This window comes from Alternaria infectoria (assembly GCF_024043175.1).
Source record: "Alternaria infectoria strain BMP 0036 chromosome Unknown scaffold_18, whole genome shotgun sequence".
Taxonomy (NCBI): domain Eukaryota; kingdom Fungi; phylum Ascomycota; class Dothideomycetes; order Pleosporales; family Pleosporaceae; genus Alternaria; species Alternaria infectoria.
The window spans coordinates 36806-52085 of NW_026250707.1; the positions used below are offsets into that span (position 1 = coordinate 36806).

At 52.0% G+C, this 15280-nt stretch overlaps 7 protein-coding genes across 7 annotated transcripts; 3 read left to right on the plus strand and 4 right to left on the minus strand.

Moving 5' to 3' along the window:
- Window positions 1-596: 596 nt before the first annotated feature.
- On the plus strand, window positions 597-5066 carry J4E92_008633 (uncharacterized protein; the record flags this gene model as incomplete). Its single annotated transcript, XM_051499984.1, has 1 exon — window positions 597-5066. One exon carries the CDS (start codon window positions 597-599, stop codon window positions 5064-5066), a length of 4470 nt encoding a protein of 1489 aa, XP_051349682.1.
- Window positions 5067-5366: 300 nt separating this feature from the next.
- Window positions 5367-5986, minus strand: J4E92_008634 (uncharacterized protein; the record flags this gene model as incomplete). The annotated part of the gene is made up of 2 exons (XM_051499985.1): window positions 5367-5916; window positions 5967-5986. The coding sequence occupies 2 exons, from the start codon at window positions 5984-5986 to the stop codon at window positions 5367-5369; spliced, it is 570 nt and encodes a 189-aa protein (XP_051349683.1).
- Window positions 5987-6870: 884 nt separating this feature from the next.
- J4E92_008635 (uncharacterized protein) lies at window positions 6871-7659 on the minus strand (the record flags this gene model as incomplete). Its single annotated transcript, XM_051499986.1, has 1 exon — window positions 6871-7659. The coding sequence occupies one exon, from the start codon at window positions 7657-7659 to the stop codon at window positions 6871-6873; it is 789 nt and encodes a 262-aa protein (XP_051349684.1).
- Window positions 7660-8464: 805 nt separating this feature from the next.
- J4E92_008636 (uncharacterized protein) lies at window positions 8465-9179 on the minus strand (the record flags this gene model as incomplete). Its single annotated transcript, XM_051499987.1, has 2 exons — window positions 8465-9015; window positions 9098-9179. The coding sequence occupies 2 exons, from the start codon at window positions 9177-9179 to the stop codon at window positions 8465-8467; spliced, it is 633 nt and encodes a 210-aa protein (XP_051349685.1).
- Window positions 9180-9727: 548 nt separating this feature from the next.
- J4E92_008637 (uncharacterized protein) lies at window positions 9728-10894 on the plus strand (the record flags this gene model as incomplete). Its single annotated transcript, XM_051499988.1, has 1 exon — window positions 9728-10894. One exon carries the CDS (start codon window positions 9728-9730, stop codon window positions 10892-10894), a length of 1167 nt encoding a protein of 388 aa, XP_051349686.1.
- Window positions 10895-12929: 2035 nt separating this feature from the next.
- Window positions 12930-13451, plus strand: J4E92_008638 (uncharacterized protein; the record flags this gene model as incomplete). Its single annotated transcript, XM_051499989.1, has 1 exon — window positions 12930-13451. One exon carries the CDS (start codon window positions 12930-12932, stop codon window positions 13449-13451), a length of 522 nt encoding a protein of 173 aa, XP_051349687.1.
- A 310-nt stretch (window positions 13452-13761) lies between these two features.
- J4E92_008639 (uncharacterized protein) lies at window positions 13762-15267 on the minus strand (the record flags this gene model as incomplete). The annotated part of the gene is made up of 1 exon (XM_051499990.1): window positions 13762-15267. The coding sequence occupies one exon, from the start codon at window positions 15265-15267 to the stop codon at window positions 13762-13764; it is 1506 nt and encodes a 501-aa protein (XP_051349688.1).
- Window positions 15268-15280: the final 13 nt, after the last annotated feature.

The window sequence follows — 15280 nt, forward strand, 5'->3', positions numbered from 1 at the left end:
TGGACCATTGCATCAGGCCCCCATCAGGATCAATCTATGGAATTGCCGGGAGTTGGGCCGCACCGTGGGCAGCTCGGGTCTGACGGCACCGAAGTGCGGCTGAACTACGGGCCAGGCCGTCCGTAGGAACGGTCTAGTCTGGGTAAAAGCTTTGCTGAACGCTCCAGGATGACTGCAAGGCTACCTGGACTGGTACATCGTAGGGCTGATCTCAGACCGAACCCCTGCATACACCCGCGGATTTTCATCTCATGCTTGTTGGAAACCTACTGTAGCATGCCTCGGAAATGAGCATCCACAACAGGCCCCCCGAGGGCGGGTAAGCAATGACCGTGTTAGGTCCACTGACCGGAAGTTCGCCTTGCGGGAGACGAATCTCAAGATGGTCAGAGGTCTATCTAGGTCGTTCGATGCAAACCTTGACGAGCAACGGTGTGACTACAAACAGTATAAAGCAGACTTCTCCTTGTCGATAGTTAGGGCACCAGGTATCCAAAGTCACTCTTTTGACTCTGGTAGCTTCTCCTGTCACATTCATTTGCAGCCCTAGAGCTCAGTATCTTGACTGAGATAGCTTCAGTTGTTGTATTACAACTATGGTTGCCTCAGCATGGTTGAGCCCAGCAGTCAGGGCAATCGGATTCTTGCTCTTTGTGGACAGTGTGTCCGCGAAAGGAGACTTCAGACTTGCTACGAGCCCGAGCTACCGCAACTCTAATCCTTGCCCAGAACGATGCAGCATCTCTGGCGCGAACACGGGCAACTGGTCTGCCTATCCCAACTTCCAGCAGATCAAGCGGTGTACGGAGACCATGTTCTACGACTTCTCTCTTTACGACGAGGTCGATGACGATTCGAGCAACCATCGTATCAATGCCTGCTCCTCGTTTGGCACCGACTTCACTGAGCTTGCTAGCTCGGAACCGAATTCGACCAACACCGCCCAGACTGTCGATGTCGATTTCGAGATTGGCTGGTGGAACGAAGGCTTCGGCCTGGCTGCCTCCGGTCTCCGATCGCTCATCGCGCAAATTCGAGAATACGCAGACAACGGACATGGCGCTACTGATCGACCCTTCATCATGTTTGGCCAGTCTGGTCAAGCTACGATTGGTTTATACATTGGCCAAGGCTTGTTGAATCAGGGGCTCAGCGCTTCCGCCATGAAGCTTTTTGAAGACAAACTCGACAACCTCAATGTTTCGACGCCCAGCTTGGCTATGCAGCTTTGCGAGCCAAGCTACGGTAGCGACCATATCTTTGGACTCATGGTCACCAGCAACGGCACATTCACTCCAGTGCAAACTGCCATCAAAACTTGGGCCAATGCGACATGTCTATCCTTCTCCGAATCGACCAACATCACCGGACAGGCCATCTTTACCACGCCACTGGTACCCACGAACAGCACTACGAACTCCACCTTGTCCAATTCCACCTCGCTATTCGAGCGAACCAGTCAGCACCAAGCACACAAGAGGTATCCATCTCATGCCAGGTTTCACGCTCGTGCGGACTGCAGGACCGTTCAAGTCGATTCTGGCGACAGCTGTGCCAAGCTGGCTACCAAGTGTGGCATCACTGCTGCGGATTTCACCAAGATCAATTCGGACTCGAGCTTCTGTGCAAATCTGAGGCCAAAGCAACACGTTTGCTGTTCGAGTGGAACCCTTCCGGATTTCAGTCCCAGTCAGGGGTCGGACGGCACATGCTACACATACCAGGTCAAGACTGACGATAATTGCGACGATCTTGCTGCCCAATTCAGTCTCACGAGGGACAAGATTGAAGACTTCAATAAGAACACATGGGGTTGGAACGGCTGTAAGCTCCTCTTTGTAGGCACCAACATGTGTTTGAGCAAAGGTAGTGCGCCATTTCCAGCCCCTATTGCCAACGCACAGTGCGGCCCGCAGAAGCCCGACTCTAAACCGCCCACCGATGGCACAAAGGTTACAGATATGAATCCCTGTCCTTTGAATGCATGCTGCAACATCTGGGGTCAGTGTGGCATCACCAAAGACTTTTGCGTCGACACCAACACTGGTGCTCCTGGTACTGCTAAGCCGGGTACTTACGGCTGCATTTCCAACTGTGGAACCGACATCGTTAAGGGCTCTGGCAGCGGCGGTATCAAAATCGCCTACTACGAGGGTTATGGGATGGGCCGCGACTGTCTCTTCCAGGATGCCTCTCAGATCGATACTGCAGCGTATACGCACATTCACTTCGCCTTTGGCACGCTGACTAATTCATACGAGGTTGAGACTGGCGATGTGCTATCAACATACCAGTTTAACGCATTCAAGAAGATCAAAGGCGCGAAGAAGATCTTGTCGTTCGGAGGATGGGACTTTTCCACCTTTCCTGCTACGTACAACATCTTCCGGGAAGGTGTCACATCCGCCAACCGACTCAAGATGGCCACCAACATTGCGAACTTCATCAAGAAGCACGAACTCGATGGTGTTGACATTGATTGGGAGTACCCTGGTGCACCCGATCTTCCGGGCATACCTGCAGCTAGCAAGGCTGATGGCCCGAACTACCTGGCCTTCCTCGTCGTTTTGAAGAACCTTCTGCCCGGGAAGTCAATTTCCATTGCCGCCCCCTCCTCATACTGGTACCTCAAGCAGTTTCCCATCAAGGACATTGGCAAAGTGGTCGATTACATTGTCTACATGACTTATGATCTTCACGGCCAGTGGGATGCAGATAATTCCTATTCTCAGGAGGGATGCGCTACAGGTAATTGCCTGCGCAGTCAAGTCAATTTGACGGAGACAAAGCAGTCTCTTGCCATGATTACCAAAGCAGGCGTTCCAGGAGCCAAGGTTATTGTTGGTATCACGAGTTATGGACGATCCTTCAACATGGCCGAAGCAGGTTGTTGGGGCCCAGGCTGCGTCTACACGGGCACTCGCGAAAGCTCCCAAGCAACCAAAGGAAAATGTACCGGCACAGCTGGGTACATTGCTGATGCCGAGATTGCAGACATTGTGAATGATCAGAAGAGGGCTGGACGCGTAGTCAAGAACTTTGTCGACACTAGCAGCAACAGCGACATTCTTGTCTATGATGACACCCAATGGGTGAGCTACATGAGCGCCAGTACGAAGAAGACACGCGCCACTTTGTACTCAGCCTGGGGATTTGGAGGTACTACCGACTGGGCAAGCGACTTACAAACATTCCACGATGTTCCGAAGCCGGCGGCGAGCTGGGGCGACTACAAGCAACTCATCAAGTCTGGCCAGGACCCCAGGGCCGACCACACACGCAATGGCAACTGGACCAGTTTCCACTGTACTGACGTACTGGTCGACGATGCCTCATACTATACACCACATGAACAATGGGTGGGGCTCAGTACTGATGAGGCTTGGAAGGACATTATCAGAATCTGGAAAGATACCGATCGTGGTAGGGGTGGCATCAGCTTCTCTCAATCGGTTTCCGAGACTACCAATGTTGCCTCCTCACCCGACTGTGGTACGATGTCATCTAGCAGCAATTGCGATGCGACCGCAGACTGTGGCCAAGGATTGGAGGCAGAAGACTCAGGCCCCGCAGCCATGCTGATTTGGAACTCCTTCGTGTTCATTCATCAAATGTACAAGGATTACCATGACGCCTTGTTCGATGTGGCTGCAGTAGTTGCTACCAATCTGCGAGATCTGGAGAACAAGTTTGCGCCAATTCCACCCGAGCCCGATCACACATGGGAGCTATTCCTTATCGACCTTCTCACCCTTGGAACCCTTTCAGCTGCTGGGCCATTCTTCAACAATCTCATCAAGAAGATGCCTTATTTCAAGGGGGAGGGCCCGGCATTCGACAATGCGAAAGACACTACTTTCACCTTGATTGGTCAAAGCACAACCATCGCCAAGGACTTGTTGACTCTAGGTGACCCAGACGCAAAATGGACCGCCGAACTTCAAGATTCCTTTTCCAGTTACATGGGCAATGTTATCACTGGATGGGCCAACGTCACTACCATCGCGTTGAAGCGGTTGTTCGATGGAACCGATGGAAGCATCGATACTTTGTGGGACATCATCTCGGATGGAAAGCTTATCCTTGGCGCAGAGTCCAAAGACGTCCATGGTAGCGACAGATTTCCCAGCCCTATGACCGAGAATGATCTCCGTGCCAATATCCAGAAGTCCGTCTTTGGCTTCGCTATCCCAAACCTTTGGAGCGTTTCCAAGGCCTACCCCTTCATCATCGACTCCGGTAACGGTTGTGATGGCGACAACATTGGAAAATACATGGATGACGATACCATGAAGGCTACTGGAATGTGTTTTGAGGGCAAGATGTACTATATTGCCAGTCCTGACGGCGATGCTAGAGTGTGCAAGTGTGAGCCCCAGGAGAAGGGCCCTTGCCAGACTACATGCAGAGTCCAGAAGTTCTCAGCACCCAAGGGCCTCGATTCTTTGGACGGGAAAGACGCGTTCGGTGGTATTACCAAGGATGATCTCATCAAGGGCTCCGTCAGGACCTGGACCTCGAACGGTCGCAAGAACGGCGCAGAAGTTGCAGATCCCACCAATGACGGTACAATGGACAACTTGCTTGACATCGACGTAACGACGCCCGGCTTCATCCGCATACCCGTCTGCAGTGCAGACAGGGCTTTCCAATCCTGGGACACTGCCGACAAGGGCTCGAGCTCACACTATCCCTGCGACATACCACCAGGCCGAAACGACTGCAAGGACTCCTCTTTTGACGACAAGACGAGCGGTGCTTCACCTAGCGTCGACGACTGTCGCCAGATCATCACCAACATCCAAGGAGATGGTTCGACTGACTGGACCACGGATGTGATTGGGCACAACCAGCGCGAGATCGCCAAGTCTGGTTCCTGCTCTTTCGGTGTCGAAGCGTCCAAGACGAACGGTAACGTCAACTTCGTAGTTGGCGGACAGGACGTCATCGACATCATCAACACCGCTATCGAGAAGTTTGGTGGCAGCGGCAAGGTGGGAGCTGAAGGCCACATGGAGTGCAACGGCAACATCAAGGGCCAGGCAGTCACCTGGGGTATCTACTAGGAGAGTCTACTTAGACTCGTTTCACTTTTCTTTCTTGTACTTCCAAATACATCAGCTTGATGTACTGTTTCATTTGTATGCTTTTACTATAGATCAGAGACATGTTCGTTCACAACAATGAATGCATCATTGAACCTCGAGTAATGGCGGTTGACGAAGTCATGTATATCTTGATGTTCCCATGCTACCTACAATAGCGGAGAGGCTTATTTACATGAAGATTAGCACTGCATGACTATCTGGTCAGGGCCTCCCAGCGATATGGCTCCTCATCAAATCCCTTACGCGATTGCAACTTGCCTATGTCAGCTTCTGCCTCCTCTTGACCTCTATGACCTCCAGACCCATCCTACCAGTCGCCTCCCTTAGATAAACTCCAATGACATCGAGATTTATTGGCGGTGAGTGGAACGCGTAAGGGTAGATGGATACCTTTTGCAGCGAGGTCAGCGTATCGAGGTGCAATCGCGGGCTGTCGCTCGCATGATTCTCGGCGCGCATCTCAATCTCTTCCACAAGCTCTCCCGTCATATCGATAGACTTGACGGCGTTGAGTTGCTCCGCAGTGAGACTACTAGTAAATTCGATGAGTGAGGTGTCAAGCTCAAATTGGAATGTATTGAGCGCGAAATACATCATCGAGGCCTCGCTGTGGACTTGACGACATGTATATAGAAGCGCTAGCATTCTCCGTGTGATTTCTCTAGGGACAAAGTTTCCGTGCTCATCCTCCAGAGCGGGTATATCGACGTATACGGGGAGGTGATAGTGCAGAACGAACTTGTAGATCCGGTTTCGAAGCTCCCCCGGGAGTTGAAGAAGGGGCGAGTTGTCATGGTTGAGTTGGGTGCTAGTCTGGAGTTAGCTTTGATCGAGAAATGGCAAACGGAGAAAACTTACATGCGATCGTAGTCCGACATATTGTTGGTGATACGGCGACGGCGAGCCTTGAGAATGATCACTGGGTGGCTTGTTTTTAAAGCCTTGAGTTCAGCGGGAAGGTATCCTCCACCTGTTGAGGCCTTTCGTACACTTATCGAGCGAGCGATCTCGAATGGTGAAGTCAACGCCTGCGTACCGCAACTGTACACTACCTAGGTACAAGGTGAGAATGAGAGACAACGAGATCTTCAAGGAAACTATACCGGTTCCTAGCGGTGGGAGTGTGGATATAAATAGCGGGGGAGGGTACCTAGGTACTGGAGGGTTTGACTCAGTGACCAAAAAGAAGTGCTCCGTGCACACGCATAACACCTATTCACTGGGATGGCATTCATCGATATAAGACAACATACTCGCTAGGCTGGGAAGAATGCGACTCAAGAAACTACTCTTCCCGGCCGACCCCTAGAATTTTCAGACGCGGTACGGAAGGACCATGCCTAGACTTTGTTCCCATGATCGAAAAGTATCTTCGGCAGTGGCTTGCCAGCGCCGCACTATCTACATTTTGATCAGAGTCTAAAAACCTAATTTTAGAATAGCATCGCGATTCAAAGGGGTAGGTACAGCGTCGAGATGATCACATTAAGTCATGGTTATTTGAAATAGGCTCATCAAGCTTTTGTAGTGCCTATACTAATGCTAGTATGAGATCGCGCTCTGAAATCACTTTTTGACTTGAAAACCGCATCATAACCATGCAACCTGGACGTTCCTGTCTTCCAGTTGCGGTGATCTCCATATGCTCAGCCACGTACTTGTTATTCTGCTCCACGAACCTGGCCGTTGTGACACCCAGCCTCCATTCCATTGTTCCAACTCTCCAGGCCTGTCATATCGCCCTGTGGTTACTTCATGCTCTTCAAGTCGATAGTTTTCTCTTCTTCTGTCTCAACTCCAACACGTTCGTCCCTTCTATTTTCTGGGCAATCCCATCGTCCATCTGCAAGGCCGCCGTATCCGTTTTTTTCTTCTCTTTCTTGATCTCTTCGGCAGCGAGACGTTGCTGCAAGACCTCCACCTTGGCTTCAGATTGTTGCAACTCTATCGCCAGTCGCTCGCGCGCCCGCCGGTCAATTCTCCATAGGACGTCTTTCATGGCAGAAGCACCGGGCGCCGTCGCCTTGAGCGCCTCCCTCCGCTCATCTACCGTGTAGTCGTCAAATCCCGGCATGAGCTGTCCATCATGGCTCACCTTGAGCTTCTTCTTCATTGGCGGCGGCATGCCTGCAGGGTCCATGGGGCGAATCTTCCATTTCGGATCGAGTTTCCTCCACGCCTCTAGCTCTTCTTTTGTGATGTGCGGAGTCTGTTTCAAATTGCCCTGCTCGTCGTAGTTCCATGTGTAAACGGCAAAACGATGCGTGGGTTCCGGTGCGACACGTTGGATGAGCTCGTCTCCTTCTTTGATCATTTGAGCCTGTGACCGGGCAGTACGAGCTCTTACAAAGGTCGCATGAGTTCGGGTTGGGCAGGCTCTATCATTGGCATGTGCCCACGTTAAGGGGTTTGTATGATCATGAAAGAAGTAGTCGTATTTGTCTTCGGCTAAGATGACCGTGTTGAGGTCCGGGAGCTCGGAGAAGTCGGGTATATACTCCTCAGAAGTAGACGCAGTGGGGCGGAATAACTTTGTTGGAGGGGTCGACATGGTAGGCGCGGGGGCCGGATCGCCGGTAGGTGTTGTCAAGGATGGACCCATGGATCGGACTTGACTTGGAGGTGATAAGGGAGGATGGTTGATCAACGTGAAGTGTTGCTTGGGGGGAATTATATTCAGATTGGTAGTAAGAAGAGTAGTGGAGGATGTAGGAGTATCGATGGCCGGCTTTTATACAAGCGACTAGCAGCCGTAGAAGGGCTCGGGTGAGAGTCGCGTGGGTGAGAGAGCGAACCTGGGGTGACTGTGGATCTAGCCTCCCCCACGTCCTCGCGCAAGTACATCGAACGCAAGAGCGGCATTATATGGCCCTTGTCAAAGCTATTCTCGTTGCCTGGTTAGGCATCGGGGTGAGCAAGTTGGCATACCAATCCCCATGTCTCAACAAGCTTCGACGACTACTTCAAGGTCTGTGGTGCAACAAAGAGTTGAGTGTATGCCCAGGTATCGAATAAGATGTAAGGTGACGATTGATCCATCGCCAGTGTATGTAAGTGTCTGATCTTCCAGCATGTTCCACTCATTGGGGTTCTGTATGGCGTCCAGTGCTTATATGATGAACATGCTGGTGTAGAAACTGCGGGCGCAACACACTGGAGTGGCTCTATCCATGATACTGCATGCCAATTACATAGAGTTACAGCTTCATAGGGTATGCTTCAGACTATGAGCAGGTTGTTAAGCAGTCCAAGTGTAACTTCCTCATGAAGTGTAGCCGCGTGTATGCAGCAAACTACAATATGAAGTCTACGGTCACTCACAATCTTCCTTTCGCAACCTCTTCACTGTCATGCAGTCACTTGACATTCTTCTCCAGCCACTCTTCCCACTGCTCCGCCGTCCACGAACTGCTGATCTCATTGTTCACAACCCCATCGAACACAATTGTAGGCGTAACATGCACACCCGTCAGTCGATTCGCCTTCACCTGCACCTTAACATCATCCGTAACCCCGTTTCCTGAGTTCAGTGCCCCATCCTCGCCAGGCTTGTCACTTATCTCCAACAGTCCATAAACCTTGCCTTCATCAACACCCACAGACCCGGCGATCTTGGCCAGTCGCTTGTACGTCGCGTTCCTCGTCTCGTTAACCAGACTTACGTCGAAGAAGTCTTTCTGCTCTGCAAACAGCTTTTGTGAGAAGTCCCAGAATTTGGAACTGTCGACCTTTTGTACGGCGTAGGCGGCTTCATGGACGAGGGTGGAGGACGGGTGCCAGGGTTGGATTTGTTGCCGGAAGATGGTTACGACGCGGTCGGAGTATTTCTCGAGAAGTGTCTTGCGGAGAGGGGTCTCGTAGATTGTTTTGAACATCTTGGCCGAGAAGGGGCACACATAGTCGAGGTCTGGAATTTGACTGTTAGTCCGATGGAGGACTTGGGATGGGTCGGGAAGTTGTAATCCAGCAGTCGAGGATGAAACACTTACAGAGCTCGAGTGTGTGGACGGTCTTGGGCTGAATAGCACTGGAGGCCAGCTTTTGGCCAGCGAATTTGGGTGCGAGAGCCATGGCGATTGTTGATCTAAGGTTGTGCTGGGGGTCCGGTGAAGAGGTGGATGCTCAATTGATACAGAGCTGTGCTATATATTTGATGGAGACGAACAGATGGCGTGACAATCGGCAGCTTCGGAGTAGATGGATATGGTACCAGAACACGAATGCTGACATATGAGGATGCCATCGGAGCTATGGATATGACGAAAGCGGGGCCGGATGTCACGCATGCGAGAACACGGGCCGCAGGCAGGCATCTCCAGTAGCGCCGACCCGACGGCAAGAAATAAGCAGTATACATCTAGATGTGCCTGTATTTCTTCGTAATCTAATAATGCAGCTGTTGGATCGCACGTGTTGTCTGGTTGAGGAGGAAGCGCGGTCAGGGATAGCTCGCCCCTCCCCCACCGCGCTCCACCACAGCTGTCGCGCCAACTCCGCTCACTCCCGAGCCTCGAGCTCCATGCAACACCGCGTCATAAGCCGCGTCCAGTAGGCGCTATAACTTAGACATCCACAGTCCTTATCCACACATCACCGTAGTGATCGCCCATCATCCAGAGATGCCCGAACCTAGCTCAACAGACGACGACCTCCTTGCCCGCCTCAATGCGCTCAAGACATCCTCCGTCAGCCTAGATACCAACTGTAGCGCTTCGATAGCACCCACGAATCCTCCCAAACCCACCGATGACCTCGCCGCTCGCTTCGCACGTCTTGGTAGCGCGTCTCCCTCGGGCTCGCCACAGCCGTCGCGAACAACGTCCACGAACAATGCCGGCGCACCGGTCGCAGCACCAGGGGCACCGAGCTACCTGGAAGGGATAGCCCAAGGCGTAGGAGGCTCGAATGTAGAGTTTAACGAGGAAGATGAAAAGAGCCTAGAAGATTTACTTGGTGAGCTAAACGGCGCCGTCGGTGATCGGAAGGAATGGGACGTATCCAAGAAAGAACAACAAGATGTTGGAAAGCTATTGAGAGACATGCGCAAGATGCTCCCGGAAGTGGTGAATACTAGGGCACAAGGGCCGCAGAGTGGGCGTTCAAAATCTGAGCAGCCATCGAAGGAGGAGTTGACGGACTGGGAGAGCGTTGAAATCAACGTTGGAAGTGGGGAGGTTGGTAGAGCCAGGGAAGACACAGAGAGTGGAGATGAGGAAGACGAAGATGGCAAGAAGAGAACCGAGGACGACGAGGCAGACGATGTGATTGCGAGAGTCATGGCAGAACTGGAAATTAGCAAGAAATACGATCCCCCTTCTCCTCCGTCAGAAGATGACAAGTCAGAATCAGGAGACCAGAAGAATGCATCAACGGCAGATACCACAGACAGCGGCTTCACACTGCCTTCCGCACCGAATACCCTCCCCGAAGACGACTTCGCGAGCAGTCAAGCCATCGAAGATGCATTCACCGCACGCTTAGCCGCTCTAGCCGCTCCTTCGCCATCGCAGACAGATTCCCTCGGGCTTCCTTCCGCCCCATCGTTCGCACCCAGGAACAAGCCGCCGGTATCTACCAATCTACAAAAACAGGTCGATGACGAGATTGACACATGGTGTATCATTTGTCAAGACGATGCGACACTGAAATGCCTGGGCTGTGACGGTGATTTATATTGCCAGAATTGTTGGATGGAAGGGCACCGAGGGGAGTCTGCTGGGTTCGAGGAGAAGAGACATAAAGCCGTCTTGTATAAAAAGAAGAAGAAACAACCGGCCGCAGCTTGAAAGTCTCAAATCGGACCCGTAATATGCTGTGCTTGTGCGATTGAAGATGGCACCCAAGACAGGCCCCGGTGGCATTGCGTAGTGTCTCAAAGTCGACAACGCGAAAACAGGGATACGCGATAGGTTGTGTCCGAAGATTTCTGAACAGTAATACTCGCTCTTGGAGACACATGGAGCCTCTGGTCTGCACCGGAGAAGAGTGGACAGGTTTCCTCAAGCAAAACGCGAAGAGCCCCGTATACACCTCGTGGGGATGGGCGAACGGGCTTCGCCTTTAAGAAGCTTCAGTCTCCTCGGCGCATGCATCGCGGCACCGGGAACAAAGCATACGGTAGCACAATACCTGAAAGCATGGAGCTGTGTCACTTCAATCACTCTGCCACTCGGTTTTCTCGGAGCTAGGAACGAGGCGCTCTTCCAAATATACTTCGAGCCGGCCTATGGTGGAAAAGCCTCGCGAAGACAAGATAGATAGTCATTTTGGCTCGAATGAAGCGCCAGTTCCAAGCCAATCATGCATTCTACAAAGAATACTTAGGGTAGGCGTATACATTATCTTAGTAATTGTCTAGTTGTTAGGATTTGATAGTATCATACTTATACAGCAAGCTACAACTTGATGCACTACCATCTAAGCGCTTCTTGGATTCACTGGCGATTGGAAGAAGCGACGCTGTCTGGCCGCACCTTCCAGGTTCGTTCTCCAGGGCTCTCCCCTCCACTCAAACAACGCTAGCGGATGTTAGTCTGTGCCACCACCTCCCTCAGTCAGAATCAGTACATTGACCACATTGCATCAACCCCACTGTCTGTATTACGCGACCTCGAATTGTACAGCACTTTTTTCGATTTCCCCTATCTTCTCGCAACCACAAAGGGAACTCGAAACCTCATAATGGCGAAACTTGGAAGTCGTAGCTCCGACATGTAACACAACACTGTCCTGTCTGTCTGGCTGCCAGCTGACCGACCCTTCCAGTACTTCGCGCAACGCCGACTCGTCACCCCTTCTGCGTCTTCCAGCTGAGCTACGTAATCAAGTTTACGGGTGCGCAGATCCCTGCCCATCACAATACAAACGGCCTTTGCTAACATCTTGTGCCTCAATTAGATACGTACTAAGCGGCCGTGTTTACAGAGTCCAGGGCGACGGTCGCGTCAACGGACATCCGCTCAGTCTACTACTCGCTTGCAGTCAAACCTACCATGAGACTGCCAAGTCACCGTATATCGCACTGAACGTCTTCTCTTTTAACACTCTCCTCGAGTTTCAGTTATTCAAAAAGCGACTCTCGCCCTCGCAGCTCGACCAAATTCAGACCGTACAGCTCAACGCATGGGAATACACTCTGCCTTGGTACTCGAGTGGGAAGTCTCAAATCATCTGTGGTTCTCTTTACCTGCGCGGGCTGCGCGGATTACGAACTGTTTATGTTGAGGAGCCACTGATATCAAAGAAACAGCAGTGTGATGAGTTCCGGGCGCTTGTGAGAACACTCAGGAATTACTTGGACCGTACGACTAAGACCGTGGTGATAGTACCTAGGAAGCTATGACTGTCCAGGGCCGAGGAAAGCAAATCATGGCCGTCGATGATGGGGATGGGAAGAAGAAGTTGGATGTAGTTGGGTTGCTGAGTTAGCATGTTTGGATAGTGAAATAGACTGATCTCGTTGCACACGTCCAGATGATGCGATCTCAAGACGCGGACACTTGCTCGTCACTTCAGCGTGGCTTCTGGATTTTAGCTCGGGAAACACCGTGGGCGGCACCTGGGCACCTGGGGTAGGTGAGCGAGCGATCTGCTTGAGGCTAGCGTAATAGACCCTGGCCTTCCCTTAGTAGTCCTGGCTATGTGAATTACCTTTTGCTCCCCACGTCTTTCCCCATGCTACACTACGTCGACACCACGAGTAGCCAACAATGACGGATATGGAACGCACGACCGACGCATGCTTGCTCATGTAAGTACCGAAACACTGCACCGCAAGTGTGTAAGAGCCATTCACCATGCCAAGCTAACATCAACAGATACATGCGCAACACTGCCGAGTCCCCACTTTTGCGCCTACCCGGAGAAATCAGAAACCACATTTACGAACACGCTCTCGGTCAACGCACGTACGCCCTTTGGGTATATTCCTTCAAAGCCACATACACGCATCGAAATGACCTCGCTCTCCTGCGCGTCTGCCGCAAGGTCTACGACGAAGCAAAGCTCCTCCCCTTTGCGCTAAACACATTCTGCTTCCCCCATTTCCTCAAGTCATACTACACTCTCATGCTCGGGCTTGATGCAACGGAACGTCAGCTCATCCGCACGGTTCGCATAACGTTCTATTTAAGAGAAGCTGAGAGCCTCGTTGCGGATCTGCATGAGTGCAGGCTTGACTCATTGTCGCAAGTTTTCCCTGCAGTGCGGTCTGTACATCTGCATGTGGGCTGCGGGGATTTCGATCCGACGAGATTGGAACAGGCAGTGATGAGTATTGGAAAGCGGGTAGAGAGCGGTCTGGACGAGGGTGTTGACCTGGAAATCACTCGTGCTAAATATTGATTAGAGCATTGTGGTGGGAAGCCTCATCGATCATGCTCAGGATCAGGTTACCGGGGATCCGCGAAGAAGATTTCTTTTTGCGTCATGACGCCGTCTTGATATTGACTATGCATTGGAGTCAGATGGTAACCAAAGGCTACTCAAAGTCCGTCTTCACAGCTGTCGGGACTGAAATGTTTTCTGTAGCCCACGGGGCATGGGCATTAGCTTCCACGCATGCTGACAATTGAGTGATTCCAAGAAGAGACCCGAGTTCCGAAGCACAGCCATATCCATACTGCGCAACCTAGACTACTGAACACCCCCACCTTCATTTCACGGCATGCCTGACCACACCTTCAGCGACCCATTTCCCCTCAAACTTCTCTTCCAGCACCCTAAGCTTACTAAAGAATACATCGTCATCCACGTACGCCCCCTTCAGCCATCGCTCACCCTTTGTAGCATCGAAAGCCTTCCTAGCATGCAACACCCGCCTATTATCAAAGATGACACACTCCCCCTCATTCAACCTGTACTCATACAAATTCTCCTCCGCACTAAGAAGCTTCTCGTACGCATGCGAAGCAGCAATGAAGGAGCGAAGCGACGTCGAGTTGCCGCTGCCAATTCGCGCTTCGAACGGGCCCTGGAAAGGCGGGGACCAGTTTATGCGACGGATGGCGAGGTTGGCAGGATCGCTGTAGTTTGGATAGGCGAAAGTTTCAATCACTGGCCGGGTGAAGTGGTAATGGTAGGTCGGGTGGTGGTAGTGGTATGTTACGGGAAATGTACACAGCGTTCTGAAGTGCCCCTCTGACTGCCGCCGAAGTTGATGTGCTGCAGCGAAGGAGTCTGAGAAGAAGGATTCGCCACCTGGGGTACGGGCTCGCAGGGAGTGCAAGAGTTGCAGATGCGGGGGGTTGGATGTGTATAGCAAGTCCATGTGGAGACCGAGGTAGTCGGGCGTGTAGGCTATGTTTTCGGCTTTGGGTTTTGAGCGGACGTCCCACGTTCGGCCGTAGAAAGTATCTTTGAGAGTACCGATACGGGAGGCGAGCGCTACGACGGATTCCTCAGATTCGGGTACGTTTTTGATGAAGAGGAGGCCGTAGCGGTTCAAATGGGTGAGGGCTTCGAAGAGGGTTTCGTCTTGGGACATGTAGGTGTCGTAGTCGAGCCACTTGTTATCTTTTACGATCCTGTTCTTGTCCCAGAACACTCTGTCGTCGTGTCGCACTCCGCCACGTAGCTCAATCTCTGTGTTGAATGCGCGGCGTAGCCAGTCGATAGAGTGCCGTGTGCGGTGCTCCGGACCGAAGCCTTTGACGTCTGTCTTCCATTGAAGCTCGATAGAGACTCCCTTCTCTTCATCCACTACTGTCTTGCAGCTACCTTCTAGATCTTCGGGTATATCTGACGTCTGGAAGCGCTTGTTTTTGCTGTCAGGGTCCATGCATTTCGTACACGTGCAGCTGTCGCGAAGAAACGCAGCGTCGAAGATCTTGGGCTCTCCATCGATGTTCACCGCGATTCTCTTCGCTGGGCTACCGTCAAGCTGTCCAATGTTGGATTCATCATGAACGAGAAGTTCCTGCTCTTTCGATTGTCTCAGCTCTTGCTCCTGTTGCTGTTGCAGCTGTTCCTGGCGTTTGGTTGGCCGAAACGGGCCATGTGTAGCGGGGCTCCAATCAGCATGCTCGGCCGGCTTAGGTGATCGCCAGAACGAGTTGAAGAAGAAACACCGTCTCTGAACAGCAAGCGTAGTCCTGCGGGAAGTGGTGACTTGCGATCTCAGACTCCGTAGCGGTATTCTGGTGGTGATGGTGAAAGACATGGTCGGCCGCAGC